The sequence below is a fragment of the Caretta caretta genome, chromosome 6 (genome assembly GCF_965140235.1).
Source record: "Caretta caretta isolate rCarCar2 chromosome 6, rCarCar1.hap1, whole genome shotgun sequence".
Taxonomy (NCBI): domain Eukaryota; kingdom Metazoa; phylum Chordata; order Testudines; family Cheloniidae; genus Caretta; species Caretta caretta.
Window position 1 is genome coordinate 117,044,737 of NC_134211.1, and position 26,605 is coordinate 117,071,341.

At 44.6% G+C, this 26,605-nt stretch overlaps 1 protein-coding gene across 10 annotated transcripts in view; it reads right to left on the reverse strand.

Moving 5' to 3' along the window:
* The window catches only part of SYNE2 (spectrin repeat containing nuclear envelope protein 2), a 261,703-nt gene that overhangs the window by 225,177 nt on the left and 9,921 nt on the right, over positions 1–26,605 (reverse strand). For all 10 annotated transcript variants that reach the window (XM_075129940.1, XM_075129946.1, XM_075129941.1 and 7 more), the window contains exons 2-13: positions 18,403–18,464; positions 15,276–15,371; positions 14,788–14,865; positions 14,603–14,695; positions 13,896–14,077; positions 11,934–12,130; positions 11,060–11,160; positions 9,395–9,496; positions 7,915–8,052; positions 6,336–6,500; positions 5,615–5,727; positions 4,292–4,448 (exon numbers count right to left, since the gene is read on the reverse strand). In XM_075129940.1, coding sequence (XP_074986041.1) covers positions 4,292–4,448; positions 5,615–5,727; positions 6,336–6,500; positions 7,915–8,052; positions 9,395–9,496; positions 11,060–11,160; positions 11,934–12,130; positions 13,896–14,077; positions 14,603–14,695; positions 14,788–14,865; positions 15,276–15,371; positions 18,403–18,464 — 1,484 coding nt within the window. The remainder of the gene's footprint in view (positions 1–4,291; positions 4,449–5,614; positions 5,728–6,335; positions 6,501–7,914; positions 8,053–9,394; positions 9,497–11,059; positions 11,161–11,933; positions 12,131–13,895; positions 14,078–14,602; positions 14,696–14,787; positions 14,866–15,275; positions 15,372–18,402; positions 18,465–26,605) is intronic.

The following is a 26,605-nucleotide window of genomic DNA, read 5'->3' on the forward strand; positions in this document are numbered from 1 at the left end:
TTGCCTGTCTAAGGACTGTAACGTTGAGCCTCATATGTGCTGTAATAACCAGCCACAAAATGGGAGGTAAGCACAAAATGCAATCAGAGTCAACTCATCCACAACGAGGACCATAAGGATATGTGCATATTGGGAAGGAAGAGCTGCTGAGTATCACTCTCTGGGAGTAGCAGGTGGTGGCAGACGGCTTCTACATTTGGAGTCCTGCTGCTGCAGAATTGTGACCACCTGCTGTCCTGCGCAAGAGGGTTGTGAATTTGAGGCAGGGAGTGGGCTGATATTGCTGACCCTCGCATACTACAGGAGGAAAGGAGGCTAGTCAACCGCCCCCAAAGACAATGACAGAAGAGAGGTGGCCACAGATAATCACATCATCAGAAGAGAGAGCTAGATGGGGGAGAAGGGGGAGTATTCAGGGCCTGTCATGGAGAAGGTATCTTGGCTCATGGCTTTTGCTCAAAATCCTGCGAAAACTCATCATTTGCATAGGATTTGGACTCACAATCAGATGAAACTCGGTGGTTTGGACTGAGTTTTGCTTTGAAGTTCTTGGTTTCAAATGAAATTGAAGCTTAAGAGTGAAATCACTCTCAGTGGATCCAACAAAAAAAAGCATCACTGAATCCAGGCCTGAGCCAAACCAGAGTGTTTTATGAAACTCTGGGAAACTGTAACTGGAAAAGAGAGACTGAAAAAGAGATGGAGGGAGGAAAGAAATGCAGCATAAGGTGTATTATTGTAAACACTATCCACACTGGCAGGGTCCATTCTAGTGTAAGATGATGGTCATAATCACATGGTCACATTTAGCACAGTGTGCATGGCATGAGTACAACAGCCTTTGATAATTTATTTTAATGAGCAAAATTAACTAGCTTCAGAAAGGGGGTTAGTCCTTCATCACTCTGTGTGCTTCTCCTTGCTGCACAGTGACAAACTGCTGGACACTGTTATCCCAAGTGCTTATATACGAATGCACAAAGCCTTGGAAACAAGCAGGGAGAACTGGAGGTCCTGGTGATGTCAAGGAATTATGACATGATTGGAATAACAGAGGCTTGGTGGGATAGCTCACATGACTGGAGTACTGTCATGGATGGTTATAAACTGTTCCGGAAGGACAGGCAGGGCAGAAAAGGTGGGGGAGTAGCACTGTATGTAAGGGAGCAGTAGGACTGCTCAGAGCTCCGGTACGAAACTGCAGAAAAACCTGAGTGTCTCTGGATTAAGTTTAGAAGTGTGAGCAACAAGAGTGATGTAGTGGTGGGAGTCTGCTATAGACCACCAGACCAGGGGGATGAGGTGGATGAGGCTTTCTTCCGGCAGCTCGCAGAAGCTACTAGATCGCACGCCCTCGTTCTCAGGGGGGACTTTAATTTTCCTGATATCTGCTGGGAGAGCAATACAGCGGTGCATAGACAATCCAGGAAGTTTTTGGAAAGCGTAGGGGACAATTTCCTGGTGCAAGTGCTAGAGGAGCCAACTAGGGGGGGCGCTTTTCTTGACCTGCTGCTCACAAACAGGGAAGAATTAGTAGGGGAAGCAAAAGTGGATGGGAATCTGGGAGGCAGTGACCATGAGTTGGTTGAGTTCAGGATCCTGACACAGGGAAGAAAGGTAAGCAGCAGGATACGGACCCTGGTCTTCAGGAAAGCAGACTTCGACTCCCTCAGGGAACGGATGGGTAGGATCCCCTGGGGGTCTAACATGAAGGGGAAAGGAGTCCAGGAGAGCTGGCTGTATTTCAAGGAATCCCTGTTGAGGTTACAGGGACAAACCATCCCAATGTGTAGAAAGAATAGTAAATATGGCAGGCCACCAGCTTGGCTTAATGGTGAAATCCTAGCGGATCTTAAACATAAAAAAGAAGCTTACAAGAAGTGGAAGGTTGGACATATGACCAGGGAAGAGTATAAAAATATTGCTCGGGCATGTAGGAATGAAATCAGGAGGGCCAAATTGCACCTGGAGCTGCAGCTAGCGAGAAATGTCAAGAGTAACAAGAAGGGTTTCTTCAGGTATGTTGGCAACAAGAAGAAAGTCAAGGAAAGTGTGGGCCCCTTGATGAATGAGGGAGGCAACCTAGTGACAGAGGATGTGGAAAAAGCTAATGTACTCAATGCTTTTTTTGCCTCTGTCTTCACAAACAAGGTCAGCTCCCAGACTGCTGCGCTGGGCATCACAACATGGGGAATAGATGGCCAGCCCTCTGTGGAGAAAGAGGTGGTTAGGGACTATTTAGAAAAGCTGGACGTGCACAAGTCCATGGGGCCGGACGAGTTGCATCCGAGAGTGCTAAAGGAATTGGCGGCTGTGATTGCAGAGCCATTGGCCATTATCTTTGAAAACTCGTGGCGAACGGGGGAAGTCCCAGATGACTGGGAAAAGGCTAATGTAGTGCCAATCTTTAAAAAAGGGAAGAAGGAGGATCCTGGGAACTACAGGCCAGTCAGGTCACCTCAGTCCCCGGAAAAATCATGGAGCAGGTCCTCAAAGAATCAATCCTGAAGCACTTACATGAGAGGAAAGTGATCAGGAACAGTCAGCATGGATTCACCAAGGGAAGGTCATGCCTCACTAATCTAATCGCCTTCTATGATGAGATTACTGGTTCTGTGGATGAAGGGAACGCAGTGGATGTATTGTTTCTTGACTTTAGCAAAGCTTTTGACACGGTCTCCCACAGTATTCTTGTCAGCAAGTTAAAGAAGTACGGGCTGGATGAATGCACTATAAGGTGGGTAGAAAGTTGGCTAGATTGTCGGGCTCAACGGGTAGTGATCAATGGCTCCATGCCTAGTTGGCAGCCGGTGTCAAGTGGAGTGCCCCAGGGGTCGGTCCTGGGGCCGGTTTTGTTCAATATCTTCATAAATGATCTGGAGGATGGTGTGGATTGCACTCTCAGCAAATTTGCGGATGATACTAAACTGGGAGGAGTGGTAGATATGCTGGAGGGCAGGGATAGGATACAGAGGGACCTAGACAAATTGGAGGATTGGGCCAAAAGAAATCTGATGAGGTTCAATAAGGATAAGTGCAGGGTCCTGCACTTAGGACGGAAGAACCCAATGCACAGCTACAGACTAGGGACCGAATGGCTAGGCAGCAGTTCTGCGGAAAAGGACCTAGGGGTGACAGTGGACAAGAAGCTGGATATGAGTCAGCAGTGTGCCCCTGTTGCCAAGAAGGCCAATGGCATTTTGGGATGTATAAGTAGGGGCATAGCGAGCAGATCGAGGGACGTGATCCTCCCCCTCTATTCGACATTGGTGAGGACTCATCTGGAGTACTGTGTCCAGTTTTGGGCCCCACACTACAAGAAGGATGTGGATAAATTGGAGAGAGTCCAGCGAAGGGCAACAAAAATGATTAGGGGTCTGGAACACATGACTTATGAGGAGAGGCTGAGGGAATTGGGATTGTTTAGCCTGCAGAAGAGAAGAATGAGGGGGGATTTGATAGCTGCTTTCAACTACCTGAAAGGTGGTTCCAGAGAGGATGGTTCTAGACTATTCTCAGTGGTAGAAGAGGACAGGACAAGGAGTAATGGTCTCAAGTTGCAGTGGGGGAGGTTTAGGTTGGATATTAGGAAAAACTTTTTCACTAGGAGGGTGGTGAAACACTGGAATGCGTTACCTAGGGAGGTGGTAGAATCTCCTTCCTTAGAAGTTTTTAAGGTCAGGCTTGACAAAGCCCTGGCTGGGATGATTTAATTGGGGACTGGTCCTGCTTTGAGCAGGGGGTTGGACTAGATGACCTCCTGAGGTCCCTTCCAACCCTGATATTCTATGATTCTATGATGATCATAAATAAAATTTTCATTCCATAGTTGTTTGCAGTGTTGTTATAGCATGTTGGTTCCAGACATGAGAGAGACAAAGTAGGCAAGGTGATGTCTTTTATTGGACCAACTTCAATTGGTGGAAGAAGGTACAAGCTTTAGAGCTACACAGAGCTCTGTACCTTTCCACCAGTAGAGGTTGGTCCAACAAAATATATTACGTCACCTACCTTGTCTCACCTTTATTGCAGTCTGAAGTGTATTTTAGTTATATGAGGCATACACATATCTACAGCAAAATGGGAAGATGAACATGGTGATAGCAAGGCCTTTTATAAAGATACAGGTTCAACCTGAAACCCACCCTCCTTTGCATAAATCTCAAATTGCCTCCAGCTACGAGAGTCCATGCTGGATGGAATTAGATCTAAGGCTGTATCCAAGAGGGCAACTACCGCTGGTTTAAATTGGAGAACAGTTGCCAAAAATATTAACTATTTTTAAGCTTACATGCCAATCTCTCAGCAATAACTCCACAGATTCCTTAGTCCCATATTTGATATCCCTGATATTTAACTTTAATGTCACTTCATCCGAGATAGCGGAGCACAGGCAGAAGTGGTATTCTAGAAGTATGCTGAAGTTTGTAGACTGGATATTGCTAAATCTGGAAAACAGTAAGAGTTTTGGAATTAAACTGGACATAATGAGGCATTCATTTACAGAGACCGACCTCTAACCTAAAAATTACCCGAATTCCAGATATCATATGTAAACACAGTCCCTACTGTTGAAGAGGAAAAAAATTTCTAAAATATGTAGGGTTAATTATTTAAATGAGTAATGATTTGGGCACCTTAATTTTTGGATGTCCAATTTAAGAAACCTTAAAAGGGGCTGATTTTCAGAAAGTTCAGAGCATTCACTGTCTGAAAATCAGGCCCTTGAAAGATGTCTCTAGTTCAGCACACAAAATCACTGGTCACTTTCGAAAATGTAGGCTTTAAACTGCATGATGATACCCTGATCAGCATAACTGAGATGGAACAAAAGAAATTTGAAGTGTTTCAGAATTTACGCAAGCTCAATATAACGGTTAATTTTTAATGAGAAGATTAAAACTAATATTCCCCTACTAACTCATCTTCTGTTTTACTTGAAACAGTCTCACAATCCTCATACACCAAACCACCTCTTCCTTCCTCCAAAACCTACATCAAAACACAATTTTTTCACAAAGGTTTTCAAAATTGATCTCTGCAAAATCCTTACTCCAGTTTAAAGTCATAACAATGCCCATCTTACTACTAGCATGTGGCTGACGTGCTTTGCCTGTGTTTGTACTACACAGTAATAAACTCCTTGAGGTAGGACCATGTTTTTGTATACGTTTGTAGAACACAGAGCACACTGACAGTGCTCAATAAATAATAAACTCAGAAATGGCAGAATGATGCAGTCCAGTTTTGAGCTAAGAGCAGACTTTGTCAGATGCAAGTTTTTAATTATTTAATAATACTTTGTACTTATAGTGCTTTCATCTGTAGATCTGCACATGATTTTAAAAGATGGGTAAGTATCATTATCCTTATTTCACAGATGGGGAAACAAGCACAGAGAAGTGATATGACAAGATCCTGCAGCAAGTCAGTAGCAGAGTTGGGAACAGACCATTTATGCTTGTGCCATCTAAGTGCACAACAACTGAACACAGAAAACAAGTAATTGGAGTCTTTTTCCATAATGGTGCAAAACTTCCTAAAAATAATAATTTAACTTAATATGAATGTAGTCAACTCAAGTGCCCAACAGGGTAAATCTGAGAATTGCAACCTTCTTTTCATGTCATCTAGCTTGTCAGTTGGAACCAGTGGCATATTCTTCTCATCTTTATTCTCAAAGGATTGAAGGGTGACCAAGTGACAGTCAAAATAATCCATCAAGCCCTGGAAAAAAATATTATAATTAATATATTTCACTGCTAAGTAGTGTACTTGGGAATATACAGTCCACTCCCATATTACAGTGTGTGGTGCTTGGGGTGGGGGCAGCATGTGGAGTGGAGCCCCCGGCTGCCCCTACACATAGGAGCCGGAGAGGGGCCATGCCACTGCTTCCGGGAGCCACATGGAGCGGCCCCTGACCCTGCTCCCGGCTGGAGCACCAAAGTGGGGCAAGCCCCAGACCCCGCTCCCTAGCGGGAGCTCAAGAGCTGAATTAAAACGGCTGGTGGGACAGATGTGGCCCGCAGGCAGTAGTTTGCCCACCCCTGTGCTAATATGATGAAAACACATTAATTTACTCACTCCATCAAGGCTTTCTCTTACATCTCACCCCCATAAAGTCAAAAAATTTTCCTACAAAACTCTTTATTTATCTGGTTACCCTGCCATTGTTCAAAATCAACAGCTGCTACCAAAGGCATCTTTAGAAGTACATATATTCTCCAAAAGAAATCAATCCAGTGACCACATTCCCTCCCAAAAACTAACATCACTTCCATAGTAGGTGCTTTAGTGGGTCAGATTTAACAGTCTTTTTCTGTTTAACAAACCTTAAATAATATAATTTTTCCTTTGAAGAGGGCCATTGCTTTACAGTGGTCCTGCGAATCAGGTAAACCATCTGCCAGCAGATGTTCTACCTCTTGGAGCCAGACCTCGATGCTGTCTAGAGGTGGGGGTAGTGCACGGTCCAGGTTTGTTTTCCATTCATTAATCTAAAAGGCAAATACAAGTCAATGGTAAAATCTCTCTGTTTATTTCTTACCCTATTCTCAGGGGATGAGTAAGATTATTATATTTAATACTTGTTAATCTAACATTCTAACTACCTCACAGACAAATTTTGCGATCAGTAGCAAGCAGGTAGTTCCCACAGCAGTCAAATGGGAGTAATTTGGGTGCATTCAAGATCAGAATTTTCTCCCCCGCTTGCAATCTTCTTGGTGCTACAGGGAATTGAGCAGTTTTTGTCAACATACGATGACTAACAAAGTTTTGTCACAGGGAAATTTACCCAAAGTTAGTGGCACCTTGACAAAAGACTTCTATCATGAATAATGTGCTCTGACTGTCTTTCCACCACTGCGGACCAAAAGTATCTGATCCACAGTAGCCACTGATCAAGCAGGGAGATACTTGGCATAGAATCATAGAATATCAGGGTTGGAAAGGACCTCACGAGGTCATCTAGTCCAACCCCCTACTCAAAGCAGGACCGATCCCCAACTAAATCATCCCAGCCAGGGCTTAGTCAAGCCTGACCTTAAAAACCTCAAAGGAAGGAGATTCCACCACCTCCCTAGGTAATGCATTCCAGTGCTTCACCACCCTCCTAGTGAAAAAGTTTTTCCTAATATCCAACCTAAACCGCCCCCACAGCAACTTGAGACCATTACTCCTTGTTCTGTCATCTGCTACCACTGAGAACAGTCTAGATCCATCCTCTTTGGAACCCCCTTTCAGGTAGTTGAAAGCAGCTATCAAATCCTCTATAAGAATCCTCATTCTTCTCTTCCGCACACTAAACAATCCCAGTTCCCTAGCCATTCCAATCCTTAGTTCAGGGACAGTTGACATGAGCAAGCTCATTACCGAGTACTATCCAATTAACAGTCCTGCTATGGCAGAGTTGGATAATGGAGGAAGGCCACCCATGCCATGGAAAAAAAATATCTCATCAGCTACAGACTCTATTGCTCGCTCTTTTCTCTGCTGCTTCATTATTTTAACCCTAATGATGTCAAACCGAACATTTTAAGCAGAGATCAGCCCAAAACTCTGCATCTGAATGCTGCTAAGCTCAGAGGAGAATCAGATCAAGATCATGCTTTGCATGCCGCTGGCAGCCCTAGGATCAGATAGGGATAAAGAGAGCCACATTTGTCATCACCCTCCTCTAGCCACAAACCCCCAACTCCACCCCCACACCTTTGCAGCCCTGCACACCAGGCCCAGCTCAACTGGACCTCAGGATCATGGCCAATACCTCAGTATAGTGATTCCTCCCCCTCCCCAAAAAAGGAGAAAGATAATTATACTACAGTATAAATTTCTGGGGTGAGCTTTATCGTCTTCATAGAATGTGTTCACATTAATAACATAAACAGCAGCTAGAAATACTTCTGTAACCTGGGAGGTTAGGTTATCCCATGTTGCTCTCATCCGTTTCTGATCTTCATTTAGCTCAGGCACACTTCTTTTTGAAGACAACACTGGCAGAAAGGGTCTTTTCTCTTCATTAAACAATTCCATAAATGACAGCATTTCCTAGGGTTAAAATGGGAAGGCAATCTATAGTGGAAAACTACCACATATAATAATTCCTAGAACCAGATATTACTGTTGGAGGTGAATTTCTGACTCCCATTTACTTCAGTGGGTGGTCCAGATAAGGAATGATGGAATGATAAAACCACTGAGGTCAATGGGAATCAGGCACCATCATCTAAGGGCAGTATCTGGGCCTTACAGTATAACACTGTAGCTGAATTTTTATTTAATATCATGTTAATACATTATTCCCAAGCAAATGCACAGTAATATCTCTAACTTTTTCTACTGCTATAACTATTCAACTGTACTGAGAAAAATATCTTGTCTGAGACTAGGCATAGTCAACATGGGGAACTGTGAAGGATAGGAGGATATTACATGTTAGATACAAGGCCAAAGTGTGCCACATAGATGTTGCCCAACTGGGGTGGAAACATTTTAAAATCTGTTACTTTTGCATTTTGACTGTCAATGCATAGACTGTCAAGAGGGAAGTCAGACCAGCTGCAGAACATAGAGTAAATCTAGCCTGGCTGACTCTGCATGGAACTTAAATAAGAGGAAGAGAAGAAAACACTCCTCCCTGCCTATTATAATATTCAATCACTTGTTTTCAGTCAGACTTTGTATGGGTTCATGTTCTCTCAGGGGCAAATTGTGACTATCACCCCACTATTAGTGTAGAGGGCCCTGGATTCAGCAAAACCACCAGCAAGGGAAACCACTGCACAGGGACTGCAAGTCCCATACTCTTCCAGAAGTACAGCTCCATGGGGTCTCCCTGATGGATGACGGGTTTGGGGGCAGGCTACGGCAAGTGCGGTATGTGGATCCACTGGCCATTCTTCCCCTGCTCCTAAAGAGGGCAGAGAGCAACACCCATTAGGGGTTGCTGCAGCTTGAAGCTGCAATAGCACTCACTGTGTGGAGAAGGGGATAATTACCTCTCTAATGGCCCCATAAATCTCCCTTCTACATACTCGGTTATCTGGGCTGTACAAATGGAGGAAGCCATTCCCCTAAGGCATGAGTAGCAGCCAACACTTCCAGTACCCCTTCAGTGACAACAAACTGACGCAAGACCTACAGTATTATCACCACAGTAACTGACAAGCATATATCTACATTCCTCCTGGAGAGGGAATTTTATCTTAACGCTTCCTCCATTACTTTGGTTTATTTACCAAATCCAGTGACAGATTTGGGGGGAGGGGACGGTGTTAAATTTAAATCTTCAGATTGGACAATAACTTGAAAAGCTACTTTTGGGGGCTTATTTTAATATTTCTCTTTGCAAATACTATCATATTCAAAAATGTCATTTAATGCTACTTACTTGAAATTTTCTATAGCAAGTTTCACTTTCTGTATCAACCAACAACTTTGTTAACTTCTTCTCTTGTGCAGTCAGCCAGCTCAAGGCCTCTTTTACTTTCCCCTGGTAATTGGAGCAGAAAATTCCATTTTTGCATTCTGCAAGTCTTATTTTTAGTTTGCATTGTGTCATAAAACAACACACTAGTGAAGCCTTCCCACTCACTAAAGGTCTGTTCCAAAGCCCATTGAAATCAGTGAAAAGACTCCCACTGATTTAATGAGCTTTGGATCAGGCTGTACAAATAGATGAAAGCTAAAATCTTCAAACCTGGTGCCAGAAGTTAGTTTCCTGAATACAGTAAGGCAGCTTGAAACAAGTAGCCAGACTTCAGGGTGTTACAGGAACGTTCTATCATATGTAAATTGTTGGTTAATAGATAAAGGTGCCAGTAGATGGCATTCAAGAATATACAGCATACATCCTGGGTTTTGTAGACCCAATAGAATTCTTGCTGTGCCCTTCAAATGGCTTTCTCTGGATGCTCTTTATATCAGCTTCCAACAAGAAGGATCTGGGTTGCTCAGCACTTTTGAAAATCAGTCTACTTCTATCTAGGTACCTAGGTATAATTTTGGGAGCTTGCATTTAGGCAACCAGGTCAGAAAATGTTGGCTGGAATATTTATGGACATCTTAACTAACAAAAAAGTGAACTTTGCAACAAAGTTTCTGTCTACACTATTAAAAAAAATCTATCCTGTTGGGGATTTTGGTTACAATAAAATAGGGACACACAAGGTTAGAATAAGCTCAGTTGTGTCACTGTAGACAAGATCACACCATGTTTTATAACTATGTTACTGAATCATGCTACAGTAGGAGTGGGCAAACTTTTTGGGCCGAGGGACACATCTGGGTGGGGAAATTGTATGCACGGCCAGGGCAGGGGGTTGGGGTGCGGGAGGGAGAGTGGGGTGTGGGAAGGGGTGCGGTGTGCAGGAACGGGCTCAGGGCAAGGGATTGGGGCAGAGGAGGGGTGCGGACTATGGGAGGGAGCTCAGGGCAGCAGGTGCGGGGTGCGACAGGGGGCTCAGGGCAGGGACTTGGGGTGCACGGGGGTGCAGGGTGCAGCAGGGGCTCAGGGCAGGGACTTGGGGGGCAGGGTGCAGGCGGGGTTCGGGCTCCGGCCCGACGCCACTTACCTAAAGCAGCTCTGGGGTGGCAGCAGCGCGCACTGGGTCCAGGGCAGGCTGCCTGCATGCCTCCCCTGGTCCCGCACCGCTCCGGGAAGCGGCCAGCACCACGTCCCTGCGCGGCCCCGGGAGTGGGGGGGCCCACACAGGGCTCTGGGGGCTGCCCCTGCCACTCCTCCAGGTACCTCCCCCAAAGCTCCCATTGGCCGCAGTTCCCTGTTCCAATGGGAGCTGCGGGGGGCGGTGCCTGGAGGCAAGGGCAATGCACAGAGCCCTCTGCCCCCCCCAGGTGCCTCAGGGAAATGGTGCCGGCCGATTCTGAGAGCAGCGCAGGGCCTGTGGCACCAGGGGGGGCAATCCCACGGGCCAGATCCAAAGCCCTGAGGGGCTACAGGCTTTGCAAAGGAGGTGTTGAAATTCTCAGTCAGAGTTATGAAAAGCAAAAAAGTACACGCATTTGGCTTGGTTCAATGATAAAAGAAATGACATACCTGCATGTCTTCTTCAGCTACAGGTAAACTTCTGGAATATTGCAGAAACTGAGCTACATAAGTCATGATAGATTTTTCATCTGGACTGATAACATCGACATCTGTGAGAGGTAGCACACTATTAGATCATTCCTGCATATTTCTCAGTTTGATTGTACAATTATATTCTACAGAGCAATCATGAAAATTTAGCAAATACAAATGAATTTATTTTCAGCTTTTCAGTTAAAATTTCACTGACAAAAAACAGTATTAAATGGATTTTTTTCCTCAGGAATACTGTAATACAAAACAGCAAATTAGAAAAGAAGCGGGCAATTGTTAATATTGTCATCATGCAGCTTTATATTTTTTCTTCTAAAGGATGTTCCTGTAATTGTTGCCAAGTCAAAACTCCTATTAATTCAGGTTTCCTATGAACTATTCAGCAAAGAACCTCAGGTTAGAACATTCTTACTTTTATCATAAAGATCAGTATGTCATTTTACCCCCCAGTCATCACAGTGATTAAACATTAAAAATTCTATTTAGGTACATGTACATTGCAAACGAAACCCCCAACAGCAAGTCTCAGACTCCAGCTCAACTGACTTGGGCTCATGCTACAGGGCTAAAAATAGCAGCCCAATTAGGCTGGAGCCCAAGATCTGAGACCCACTCCCCTCACAGGGCTTTAGCCTGAGTGGGAATGTCTATACTGGTAATTTTAGCCCATAGCATGAGCCCTGAGCCTAAGTCCGTAGACCCAGGCTTTAGAACTCGCTGCCATAGATTTTTTTTGCGGTGTAGACGTATCCTTTGTTATGAACAGACACTGGTTTGACAGTATCAGCATCAGACCTTATACCAAGCGTATGCAAAACAGATCATTTACCTTCAGGTTCAAGAAGTCTTGGAATATTTAATTCATGTTCTGCAATTTTAAAAGCCTCCTTCAGATTTTCTTTGTTGGTTCTACCCTTTGCTCTGTCCATGTCAACTAAATCTGGTCTTAAAGCATGGATGATAGCTAAAAAAGCCAGTCCATTCCTCCAGCTTGATTGGAAATCTGCCACTTTGATAGATCCATGCCTGCCCCAAAATCATAAAGAATAAAATGTCATGTTCTGTTTTCTCAAAATATTTAATATTCAGTTATCAGTACAATGTAAACCGTGTCAGACTGGGCCTAATCCAAATCCCACTCGAGTTACTGGGAATCTTTCCAATTCTGTGGAAGCTGAGTCAGCCCCATTATGCACGGTCAATATAATCAGTCCAACAAACTTAAAAACTGAAGTATTTTTCATTGCTTAGTATCATGCTGCTTTTACTTCTTGCTATGTGCTGCAATGGCACTTGGATGACCAAATTTTCTTTTTTTTATTTATTACATTTAAGGCATCTATCAATGCCTTTTACAGCACAAAAAACAACAAGCCAATAGGAGTCAGGCATCTTACTACCTGAGGCCTTTTTGAAAATCCCAGCCTTAAATTTATTACATTACTTTTGGAAAGTTGTTTTTCCAAAATGTTCAACTGAATTAGGACTAGAGAAATGAAAAAAATATTTAGAGAGGGATCCCACAATTTCTACAGTGCATCTGGTGTCTAGATGATACATTGATGTACATAGAAGATTCATCAGTTACAATGAGTCCTGAGAAAACAACTCCTCAAAAAACAGTTTGTGTATAGTGGATATGATGGTATGTGAACAGGGGTTAATGCAGGGTGTCATTGATCTTTCATGATTAAAACATGAGGGTCCATTGATTTAAAAACCAATGTTGGTCTTACATATATGTTATAGCAGTAACTGATATGTTAAACCCACTCTAATCGCAATCAAATAGATTATACCTTTTCTGAATAAAGACAGGCAAAAGAAAGATGATTAGGAAAAAGAGAGCTTTCATTTACATGCAAACCCCATACCCTTAATAAAACAAATGAAAAATATAGAAAATGTAAGATTCAACTCCTGACAAGTCCCGTATATACATCCAGCAGAAAGCACCTGCTTTGCAGACGAACACTCTAACCTCCCACTAACATGAATGGAAGATTAGTGGGGTGACACCAGAAAAGGTAACCTGGAGAGCTAGAAAGAAAGGGCTGAGGTTTCGGTAATATTTTTTAAAATGTATTTGTGCGAGGCAGTGGCTTTTCAAGGAAATTCAAATGTAAAGCCCTGATCTTGCAAAATCATATGCACATGATTAGCACTCTCATTTAAGTCAATGGAATGACCTGCCGTGTGTCAAGTGAAGCAGGTGTATAAATCTCTGTTGGAGCAGAGCCTGAGCCTTCTTAACTCTATAAAAAGTCCTTAGCTCATGAAACTCTCTCTTTTGGCTTGTGCAATGCTCTGGAGGGAAAATGCATGAACTGGGATGCTGATTCTTTTCTAGGCATTCTGCTTTTTTTTTTGTTCAACAAATTCTTGGACGATTAGTGTAACTTTGTTACTAAGAGAACCAGTAAATGCTAATCCAACAGGATTAAAACTGGCAAAGCATGCAAGAATTGCAGTAGGCACATTACACAAAGAATGGAGACAGCTGATAAAAAAGAAAGCCAAACAAGTCAATTTATTTATCAGTGTTTTCTTTGTAACGTTAGCTCCAACTTCTTATATTTAAAGGACGCACGTCAACATATTTACGCCCCAAATTTGAAATCAAAGCTTTGTTAGAATTGATGTGAAATGTCAACCAGATTCTAATGTGCTACTTCTTTGTTATACCTAGTAATCAATCACTAAGAAATTAAACAGACAAAATATAGCACCTTTATAGGGTGACAGTAAAAATAAACATGAGATACAGTTTATACGCTTTCATGGTACTTACATTGAACATTGCTCCTTCACCCACAACAGGAGGGCCTTTTTAGCAGATATCTTCCACCGTTTCTTAACTTTACCTCTTTTTCTTGCCTGTGGGCTTGCAGCTGAAGATGAGTCGACAACGCTCGAACAATCAAGAGATGGCTGATTATAACTACTACCAAGGGTCCATGCAAGTTCTTCAATCTACCAGAAACAGGGGGAGAGTTTAACAATGTAAAAATCACTGTTCACACTTGCTCAGAAGAGGCTTGTCAGAGTGGCCCAGTTTAATTCCCCAAAGATTCTGTCTGCACTGAGCATGCTCCAGTCCAGGGTTGAGAAGAACCTTCCCTGTTGCAGCTCTGGGCTGCTACAGACTGGGCCAGGCCCAGGCACCAGACCAGAGAACAGATAGCTGTCTCTCCTGTGCACATACCTTCAGGCAGAATCTGGCCCATGATTTTAAACCAGTTATAAAAAAATATTGACATGCACATCACACTGTTGTCAATCATATCCTGCTCAGCTAACAGGGACCCTAGTACCCATTTCAGAGAAGCAGCTACAATGTACAATTAGAACATATTAGATGTTTCTTCTCTGAGCCAACACTTCAGACATACATTGTGCTTATACATAATTCATCTCATTTTGTGACCATTTTATTCCACAATTTTTTGTATGTTTTTCTCTATTAAAAATACTTTCTCACATCACTGCAATACTTACATGAAAATGTAATATAATTGTCCAAATTAGGCCAAGCACAATGGAAGGTTTTCCTTCAATAATGTCAGCAACATGAATATTTATGACCTTGATCTGGAAAAAGAGGATCACTGTTAAAGAAGGAACATGTTCAACAAACTAAACTGGTGTGAAGAGTGAATTTTAAAGTTAACTTTAATACTCACTGATTTGTTCTTTAAAAATTTCAAGGCATTTTCTATATTGCTTCTGCACTGGAACATGTTACATCCTTTCTCCCGTGGCTACAAAGTAAAGCAAAAATATTGCTCTATCAGCTGTGACAATGTTTTATTTTAGATTGTTCACCAATAAAGGTCCAAATCCTGCAAAGACTGATGTCTGATTTTGCATCCATTGACACCAATGGCATTCCATTGACTTAAATGTTGCCGCGTCAAGACCCTTGTGAGCAGTCAGCTCAAGCACAGTGCCAGTAAGTTCTTGTTGCTTTAGCCCTTGCAACAAGGACAGCTGATTCTGAATGACAGAGCCTGCAAGCCATGAGACAGTTGTTCCTGGCAGTGGAAGGTGTGACAGGATACTCACCCCCTGACTCCAGTGGGACTGCTCACATGCTTACAGTTAAGCACATCCATAAATCTTTACAGGATTTAGGCCAAAGCCAGGATTTCATTCCTTTATTTTATCTTACCAGTTGTTGACCTGAAAGTACTTCCAGCAGGTCCAAGAGCACACGACCTTCTTTGACATCTGTATATAGATCTGAGATAACGGAAGGAGGAGTATGCTGCAAAAGTAATACATTTAGATGCAAGTTATATACTGAATTCTGAAATCATCGTTGAGCAAAATACCACTGAATGCTTTGCTTCTTTTTTTAAAAAAAGTTTTATTTTTTTGCCCTCTTTTTTGTTCCACTTACCATTTTTCTGCTTATTTCAACAGAATGATATAGAAAATAGTTTTCTTTTAAAACTGAGGGCCCCAGTTCAAGAAAGCATCCTTGTTCAGGGAAGCACTTAAGTATATGCTTAACTTAAAGTAATTAAAGCCAATTAACTTTAAGCACATGCTTAAATGCTTTCTCGAATAAGGGTGGAATGAAGCACCCACTAAAGCACTTTCCTGTACTGGGGCCAAAATTATCATGTTTCTAGCTATGCCTTTAGGGAGGCTAAGAAGAGGAGGCTAACTCAGTTTTGATGCAAAATTTCCAGTAACTAATTTTGAAAAATATGAAGGTCAGAAAAAGCAGCCGATTAATGTTCTTGCTTTTCACCAATGAAGCCTAAGGTTTGAATATTGACTCTGGAGATAAATGAAAATGACCTAAATGTTGCTTGCTATTTGCAGACTTCATAAAACCACACTGTGCTCAAGAAGGGACCAGCACTGAAACAGTTCATTCGCCACAGGTCAGGACCAAAATGCATTGACAGAGCAGATTCGTGAAAGCTTACAAGTACCTGCCTCCTCTGCAGCCATTTCTGTTAATCCTTGACTTTCACTGAATTAAAACAATGTTTTAAAAGCATTCCAGTGTAGCACAAATATACAACAATAAAACAGCCTATGATAATGCCTATATAACACCACCAAAAAAACCCCCAACCAAACAAACAAAAACACCACACAAATATATAACCACACACACCCGTCTCTGCCATGTGCATGTTATTAAACATACCTTTCCAGGCTAATTTTCCCTGTTGAACCATGAATATTTAAATTTGTTTGGTTTATTCATTCTTTTACATTTTGCTCTCCAAAGTACAGTTCTAAATTTATTCACAAACAGCAGCAACATCAAAAAAACAACAACTTTGTTTAACATCAGTTAAGGTTGCTCTCCTCCGTAAACAAATCATAAAAAATTAGGAAATGCAAAGTAAAGGATAAAAAGTTTGTGAAGTGAAGCATTCTTGAGTTAGGAAATGCCAGAACGAACATTGATCATGCAATCTTAATTCAGCCCACTTGTGCATATGCATTACGATACAGTCATTAATTACATGATCCCATATTATTATTATTATTTTACACAGAACCCTGGTTTGTTCAGGGCGTAGGATGGATCTGCTCTGGGGATGAATTAGGATTGTGTAGTGAAGGAGCCTGTTGTCTGTAGGACCCCTGCCTCATTTGCTGCAGAAGTTGGTAGGTGTGTAGTGAATGAGCCAGAGGCCGGAGGAAAACAAAGGAAGGTCTTATGGTCAGGACAATTCAATGCCACCCTGAAGGCTTGGATTCTATCCCTGCCTCTGCAACAGAGTTCCTATGTGATGCTTGGCAAGTCAATTACACCAAACCGTTCACAAAGTCACTTCTGCATGTAATTAAAGACTATATAACAATCATACCACAGGGGCACTGAATTAAGGTTCCTTGGGCGACCTTCATTCTGGCATTTCCTAATTTGATAATGCTTGACTTTGCAATTTTTTAATCCTTTTATATCCTTAACTTTGTACTTCTTATTTTGTATGGTTTGTTTACTGAGGAAGGCAATCTTAAAGAATGTTAAATAAAAACTTTTTTGTTATTGAATTTCCTGATTGCCCCGGGCAGGAGGCGGGGAGAGCAGGGGGAAGGCGCTGATCTGTGGGGTCTGCCAGTGGGCGGGAGGTGCTGGAGGGAGCGGGGGGGGACGGTGTAGGGGAGCTGATGGGGGGCTGCCAGACTGTTTAATACCTGTATTAAATTGCTTATTTAAAATTGTTTAAAATGTATATAATGCCTTTTGTCTGGCAAAAAAAAAAAAAAAGTTTCCCTGGAACCTAACCCCCCTATTTACATTAATTCTTATGGGGAAATTGGATTCGCTTAACATCATTTCACTTGAAGTCACATTTTTCAGGAACATAACTACAACGTTAAGTAGGGAGTTACTGTAATAGAGCACTTCCACCTTTGTTGTTTTCAATGTACATTTTATTGCCATTGTTATCTTTGTGAAGTGCCACATTTCACCACACAGTGTCATGTCGACAAATATATTCAAAGTAATTAAATTAATTTGTAGTCATATAAAACCCTTGGAAAACCAGAAGAAGCACAGAAAAGGGGCTGTCATTTTGTAGCTTTGTATTCATGTAACCTTTTTTGAGGAAAGTAACAAACAATTAACCTTGAAATGAAACAGTACAAACCCAAACAGCACAACAGGAACTTATCCAAACACAGTATGCTTCCATTACAATTACTCCTGTGACCTACCATAGTCTGAGGTAAATCAGTTATCAAAGGCAGCTATTGCCATGACGATAGGATGCAGTGTTGTTGTAGTCGTGTTGGTCCCAAGATATTAGAGAGACAAGGTGGGTGAGGTAACAGCTTTTATTGGGCCAACTTTGGTGAGGGACTCTTTCATCAACAGAAGCTGGTCCAATAAAAGCTATTATCTCACCCACCTTGTCTCTCTAACAAGGGAAACAGTAACTTTCCCCAAGTGTGCAAATGAACTGGGGGAGGGTGAGTGATGAGTGGTTACCTCCAATGTCACAATGTTACAGCTCACATGACAGTAGAGGGCATCAAATGTAAGGGGGGAAGCGGGGGAATCAGGCTTTTTCACTGATCCTGTTTTCCCAAATTTCCTAAATAAACAACAATAAATCAATAAAAAATACACATTGGAGATCATTCCTCACACATATTAATTAGTGAGTGAAATTTGCTTCAAATTTCCCATGGCATGTTTACAGAAAAAAGGGTTTTGAGATACAGAACCTGAAAAGCATTTCTGATGCAACCTTAACTACGGTCTCATTATTGCAAGACAATAAGACAAAACTATGTTCCACAGACCATTTTCCTACCTTTGCCAACTGTGAATTTATCCAACTAGTGAAGGTTTTCTTCTGAATACATTCCTGCTCCACTGTGAAAAAAGAAAAATCACTTAATAAAACAATTTAATTATTTTTATTTCACTTTTTCAAAGAGAAACATGGACTCCAACTCAAATCTAAGTTCTGTCTTCAGTTATCTCAGTGGGTTTTTATACGGATTTTAATATTATTTTCTGGAATCTAACTGGTATTTTCCTCCACTCAGAAATGAAAGCATCTCCAAAAGCTCCACAACCAGAAAACACACTCTTTTTATTGTGTGTCTCAACTTATTTTTATTGTGGGCCTCAACTTATTTCTAAATGTGCCTCAAATGCCTTAGGCCTTTTGTCAGCATAAATCTACTGTTGCAATTCTAAAAGTTCAGATCTAGGGTAAAATTGTCAAAAGTGTCAAAAATCACTAAGGGTTTGTCTACACAGGTATAAAAAACCAGAAGCAGGTCCTGGTCAGCTGACTTGGGCTCACAGGTCTCAGGCTCCCAAGCTGAAAAATCATTATGCAGACATTTGGGCTCAGGCCTGAGTCCCAGCTCTGAGATCCTGTGAGGGAGGAGGGAACTCACACTCCAGCCCAAGCCCAAATGTCTACACAGCGATTTTTTAGCACCACAGCCTGAGCCCTGCAAGTCAAGGCCGTGCTACCGGGCTTTTGTCCCCGTATATACATACCCCTAGGTGTCTAAGTCCCATTGACTCTGCAAGAAAACCATGAAAGCTCATGCTCAAATAAATTGGTTAGTCTCTAAGGTGCCACAAGTACTCCTTTTCTTTTTGCGAATACAGACTAACACGGCTGTTACTCTGAAACAAGAAAACCAAAAAACTCTCTTTTTTTCCCTCCCCTCCCTTTTATTTAAGAACCCCCCAAAGATCTAATTGTATTTAATTCTTCATTTTTACACAGTATAGCTAATAGGAATAGTATGTTAATTGGCATACAACTACAATTATTATCAAATGCTCTCACATGACTCACATTAAAGGTAGTGGGAGCTGCATGAACAAATCTAAAGGCATAATCTATTTTGATTTTTCTGGAGTCCCTCCCAGGCTTTAGGCATATATTTCATTCAACTTAGGTTGCTACCAACCTTCCTCTCCCCTGACAGCTTTCCCACTACCTGCAACCCATCTGATTAAAGCCATGAAATCTGAGATGCACGGTAACAGACCTATGGTAATCCAACTAGAAAGATGATTAAACCAGGCCAATTAACTTGGCCACTTAATTAGGACAAATGCTGACATGTGTATGGCACTTATCCCTCTCTCTTGGTTCCAACTTGTATGCACACTCGTGGGACATTTTGAAACTAGTAAAAAGAAAAGGAGTACTTGTGGCACCTTAGAGACTAACCAATTTATTTGAGCATGAGCTTTCGTGAGCTACAGCTCACTTCATCAGATGTTTACCGTGGAAACTGCAGCAGACTTTATATACACACAGAGAATATGAAACAATACCTCCTCCCACCCCACTGTCCTGCTGGTAATAGCTTATCTAAAGTGATCAACAGGTGGGCCATTTCCAGCACAAATCCAGGTTTTCTCACCCTCCACCCCCCACACAAATTCACTCTCCTGCTGGTGCTAGCCCATCCAAAGTGACAACTCTTTACATAATCAAGTAGGGCTATTGTTAGCTAAACTAGTGCTCTTGTTAGCTAAGCCCTGGTCTACACTAGGACTTTAGATCGAATTTAGCAGCGTTAAATCGATTTAAACCTGCACCCGTCCACACAATGAAGCCCTTTATTTCGACTTAAAGGGCTCTTAAAATCGATTTCCTTACTCCACCCCTGACAAGTGGATTAGCGCTTAAATCGACGTTGCCGGCTCGAATTTGGGGTACTGTGGACACAATTCGATGGTATTGGCCTCCGGGAGCTATCCCAGAGTGCTCCATTCTGACCGCTCTGGACAGCGCTCTCAACTCAGATGCACTGGCCAGGTAGACAGGAAAAGAACCGCGAACTTTTGAATCTCATTTCCTGTTTGGCCAGCGTGGCAAGCTGCAGGTGACCATGCAGAGCTCATCAGCAGAGGTGACCATGATGGAGTCCCAGAATCGCAAAAGAGCTCCAGCATGGACTGAACGGGAGGTACGGGATCTGATCGCTGTTTGGGGAGAGGAATCCGTGCTATCAGAACTCCGTTCCAGTTTTCGAAATGCCAAAACCTTTCTGAAAATCTCCCAGGGCATGAAGGACAGAGGCCATAACAGGGACCCGAAGCAGTGCCGCGTGAAACTGAAGGAGCTGAGGCAAGCCTACCAGAAAACCAGAGAGGCGAACGGCCGCTCTGGGTCAGAGCCCCAAACATGCCGCTTCTATGATGAGCTGCATGCCATTTTAGGGGGTTCAGCCACCACTACCCCAGCCGTGTTGTTTGACTCCTTCAATGGAGATGGAGGCAATACAGAAGTAGGTTTTGGGGACGAAGAAGATGATGAGGAGGAGGTTGTAGATAGCTCACAGCAAGCAAGCGGAGAAACCGGTTTTCCCGACAGCCAGGAACTGTTTCTCACCCTAGACCTGGAGCCAGTACCCCCCGAACCCACCCAAGGCTGCCTCCTGGACTCAGCAGGCGGAGAAGGGACCTCTGGTGAGTGTACCTTTTAAAATGCTATACATGGTTTAAAAGCAAGCATGTGAAAGGATTACTTTGCCCTGGCATTTGCGGTTCTGCCTTTGCAAAAGGTTTCTGGGGAGGGCAGCCTTATTTCGTCCTTCATGGTAGGACACTTTACCACTCCAGGCCAGCAACACGTACTGGGGAATCACTGTAGAACAAAGCATTGCAGTGTATGTTTGCTGGCATTCAACCAAAATCCGTTCACGCGGTGGGAGGAGGCAAAATGCGACCTTGTAACGAAAGCACATGTGCTATGTATGTAATGTTAACTTTCAAGGTTTACCCTGAAAGAGTGTAGCCACTGTTTTATAAAATGTGTCTTTTTAAATACCGCTGTCCCTTTTTTTTTCTCCACCAGCTGCATGTGTTTCAATGATCACAGGATCTTCTCCTTCCCAGAGGCTAGTGAAGCTTAGAAAGAAAAAAAAACGCACTCGCGATGAAATGTTCTCCGAGCTCATGCTGTCCTCCCACACTGACAGAGCACAGACGAATGCGTGGAGGCAAATAATGTCAGAGTGCAGGAAAGCACAAAATGACCGGGAGGAGAGGTGGAGGGCTGAAGAGAGTAAGTGGCGGGCTGAAGAGAGTAAGTGGCGGGCTGAAGACAGGGCTGAAGCTCAAAGGTGGCGGCAGCGTGATGAGAGGAGGCAGGATTCAATGCTGAGGCTGCTGCAGGACCAAACCAGTATGCTCCAGTGTATGGTTGAGCTGCAGCAAAGGCAGCTGGAGCACAGACTGCCACTGCAGCCCCTCTGTAACCAACCGCCCGCCTCCCCAAGTTCCATAGCCTCCACACCCAGACGCCCAAGAACACGGTGGGGAGGCCTCCGGCCAACCAGCCACTCCCCCACAGAGGATTGCCCAAAAAAAAGAAGGCTGTCATTCAATAAATTTTAAAGTTGTAAACTTTTAAAGTGCTGTGCTTAAAGTGCTGTGTGGCATTTTCCTTCCCTCCTCCACCACCCCTCCTGGGATACCTTGGTAGTCATCCCCCTATTTGTGTGATGAATGAATAACGAATGCATGACTGTGAAGCAGCAATGACTTTATTGGCTCTGCAAGCAATGATTAAAGGGAGGAGGGGAGGGTGGTTAGCTTACAGGGAAGTAGAGTGAACCAAGGGGCGGGGGGGTTCATCAAGGAGAAACAAACAGAACTTTTACACCGTAGCCTGGCCAGTCATGAAACTGTTTTTCAAAGCTTCTCTGATGCATACCGCGCCCTCCTGTGCTCTTCTAACCGCCCTGGTGTCTGGCTGCGCGTAACCAGCAGCCAGGCGATTTGCCTCAACCTCCCACCCCGCCATAAACGTCTCCCCCTTACTCTCACAGATATTGTGGAGCACACAGCAAGCAGTAATAACAGTGGGAATATTGGTTTCGCTGAGGTCTAAGCGAGTCAATAAACTGCGCCAGCGCGCCTTTAAACGTCCAAATGCACATTCTACCACCATTCTGCACTTGCTCAGCCTGTAGTTGAACAGCTCCTGACTACTGTCCAGGCTGCCTGTGTACGGCTTCATGAGCCATGGCATTAAGGGGTAGGCTGGGTCCCCAAGGATAACTATAGGCATTTCAACATCCCCAACAGTTATTTTCTGGTCTGGGAATAAAGTCCCTTCCTGCAGCTTTTGAAACAGACCAGAGTTCCTGAAGATGCGAGCATCATGCACCTTTCCCGGCCATCCCACGTTGATGTTGGTGAAACGTCCCTTGTGATCCACCAGAGCTTGCAGCACTATTGAAAAGTACCCCTTGCGGTTTATGTACTCGGCGGCTTGGTGCTCCGGTGCCAAGATAGGGATATGGGTTCCATCTATAGCCCCACCACAGTTAGGGAATCCCATTGCAGCAAAGCCATCCACTATGACCTGCACATTTCCCAGGGTCACTACCCTTGATATCAGCAGATCTTTGATTGCGTGGGCTACTTGCATCACAGCAGCCCCCACAGTAGATTTGCCCACTCCAAATTGATTCCCAACTGACCGGTAGCTGTCTGGCGTTGCAAGCTTCCACAGGGCTATCGCCACTCGCTTCTCAACTGTGAGGGCTGCTCTCATCTTGGTATTCATGCGCTTCAGGACAGGGGAAAGCAAGTCACAAAGTTCCATGAAAGTGCCCTTACGCATGCGAAAGTTTCGTAGCCACTGGGAATCGTCCCAGACCTGCAACACTATGCGGTCCCACCAGTCTGTGCTTGTTTCCCGAGCCCAGAATCGGCGTTCCACAGCATGAACCTGCCCCATTAGCACCATGATGCATGCATTGGCAGGGCCCATGCTTTCAGAGAAATCTGTGTCCATGTCCTGATCACTCACGGGACCGCGCTGACGTCGCCTCCTCGCCCGGTATCGCGTTGCCATGTTCTGGTGCTGCATATACTGCTGAATAATGCGTGTGGTGGTTAATGTGCTCCTAATTGCCAAAGTGAGCTGAGCGGGCTCCATGCTTGCCGTGGTATGGCGTCCGCACAGAAAAAAGGCGCGGAACGATTGTCTGCCGTTGCTCTGACGGAGGGAGGGGCGACTGACGACACGGCTTACAGGGTTGGCTTCAGGGAGCTAAAATCAACAAAGGGGGTGCCTGTACATCAAGGAGTATTTCAGGCAGGACTGCACGGAGGGTTCCAATAAGAAATGGTGCACCTAAGTTATCGTTGTTATTGGAACAAGGAGGTTAGCCTGGCCTCTGATTGATACATGGCTAGATTTACCTCGCTGCACCTTCTCTGTGAGTGACTGCAGTGTGACCTAGAGGAATGAGTCCCCTAGACAGGGGAGGAGGCAAATGAGTACAAAACAAATCTGGTCTATTTCTTGTTTTGACCCACTCCATCTATCTTTTACATCTTTGGCTGGCAGCAGACGGTGCAGAAGGACTGCATGCCATCCACATCTCATGGCTGCTTGGCAGAAGATGGTACAGTACGCCTGCTAGCCATCCCCATCTCTTGCCTGCCTGGCAGAAGATGGTGCAATACGACTGCTAGCAATCCTCATCTCTTGCCTGCCTGGCAGAAGATGGTACAGTACGACTGCTAGCAGTCCGTATCGCCTGCCTGCTCACCATAAGACGGTTCAATAGGACTGACTGCAGGACTAAAGAGAATGACCTGGTCAAGTCACTCCAAATTTAGTCCCTGCGCCCATGTCTGCCCAGGCGCTCCCAGCCGACGCGGCCAGGAGCACCTCGGACACGATGAGGACGACTACCAATCGTATTGCACCGTCTGCTGCCAGAAGGCAAGGGGTTGCTGCTACTGTGCAGCAAAGCCGTACCGCGTCTGCCAGCACCCAGGAGACATAGGGTGACGGTTACCTGAGCGGGCTCCATGCTTGCTGTGGTATGGCGTCTGCACAGGTAACTCAGGAAAAAAGGCGCGAAATGATTGTCTGCCCTTGCTTTCACGGAGGGAGGGAGGGAACGGGGGCCTGACGACACGTACCCAGAACCACCCGCGACAATGTTTTAGCCCCATCAGAGCGCTCCATTGTGACTGCTCTGGACAGCACTCTCAGGGTATGTCTACACTACGGAATAAGGTCGAATTTATAGAAGTCGGTTTTTTAGAAATCGGTTTTATAAATTCGAGTGTGTGTGTCCCCACAGTAAATGCTCTAAGTGCATTAAGTGCATTAACTCGGCGGAGCGCTTCCACAGTACCGAGGCAAGCGTCGACTTCCGGAGCGTTGCACTGTGGGTAGCTATCCCACAGTTCCCGCAGTCTCCGCTGCCCATTGGAATTCTGGGTTGAGATCCCAATGCCTGATGGGGCTAAAACATTGTCGCGGGTGGTTCTGGGTACATATCGTCAGCCTCCCGTTCCCTCCCTCCCCCCGTGAAAGCAAGGGCAGACAATCATTTCGCGCCTTTTTTCCTGAGTTACCTGTGCAGACGCCATACCATGGCAAGCATGGAGCCCGCTCAGGTAACCGTCACCCTATGTCTCCTGGGTGCTGGCAGACGCGGTACGGCATTGCTACACAGTAGCAGCAACCCCTTGCCTTGTGGCAGCAGACGGTACAGTACGACTGGTAGCCGTCATCGTCATGTCTGAGGTGCTCCTGGTCGCCTCTGTGAGGTCGATCAGGAGCGCCTGGGCAGACATGGGCACAGGGACTAAATTTGGAGTGACTTGACCAGGTCATTCTCTTTAGTCCTGCAGTCAGTCCTATTGAACCGTCTTATGGTGAGCGGGCAGGCGATACGGACTGCTAGCAGTCGTGCTGTACCATCTTCTGCCGAGCAGTCATGAGATGTGGATGGCATGCAGTCCGTCTGCTGCCAGCCAAAGATGTAAAAGATAGATGGAGTGGGTCAAAACAAGAAATAGACCAGATTTGTTTTGTACTCATTTGCTTCCCCCCCCTCCCCTGTCTAGGGGACTCATTCTTCTAGATCACACTGCAGTCAAGGTGCAGCGAGGTAAATCTAGCCATGTATCAATCAGAGGCCAGGCTAACCTTCTTGCTCCAATAAGGACAATAACTTAGGTGCACCATTTCTTATTGGAACCCTCTGTGAAGTCCTGCCTGAAATACTCCTTGATGTAAAGCCACCCCCTTTGTTGATTTTAGCTCCCTGAAGCCAACCCTGTAAGCGCCCCTCCCAGCGTCAGAGCAATGGCAAACAATCGGGCACGATGTGTAATGTTGTATCTAGAACATTAGTTAAAACAGACTGAAAAGGGTAGGGGAGATCACACTGTACCAGCCCAGCAGAGGGAACAAACTCTATCCGCAAAGTATGATTTTCATCCAGATCGGGAGGGCCAGTAGTACGATCTCCACATCACTGACACAATGCAGGACGCTAGGAGAGGGTGCAGGCAGAGTGACCATGCAAGGGGCCCTCTGCAGCCCCAGTGCACCAGAAAGGGAGTGTCTGCTTGAGGAGTGAGCAGAGGAGGGGTTTAGGGATCTGCACTTACATAGATCCCGAGGCCCAGAACTCCTACATATAGGGGGCAGAGGAGTAATGGATATACCACCCATAGGCTGTCTGTGACCTACCCATCAGGTTGGGAATTGGTGAATTCCAAAGCCCCCCACCTCACAATTCCCAACACCATTCCCCAAACAGCCAAGCTTTGTGAGGGGACGGATGCCAGCCCAATACCTGCCTGGGAAGGGACAGGGAGAGCTGTGTCTTGAGGGCCCTCCCCTCCCTCATGTGTGAGGGGAAAGTAGAGCAAAGATGGCCTGACAGAATTGTCCAAGACCATTCTGCAGTCACTGCAGTGCCCTGTGCACAGCTCCCAACTTGTGCCTGCCCCTACACAGACTTCAACAAGAACTCCCACTATAAAGTAGAAGGTGACTGGACCTGAGAGCAATGGGCTGCTGGTAGGAGGGGCTCTGTGGGCACTGAAAACCTAGCAACCATCTTGGGGATGGAGTTATCTCCAACCATGCAATGAGTCCAGATTCTAAACCAGTAGGCAACTGGTAGAAACAAAAATGTTCGCAGAGGGGATCATGTGAAACTGAACAGCCCTTGTGCCCCAAAGCCTTCCTGCTATATGACTGC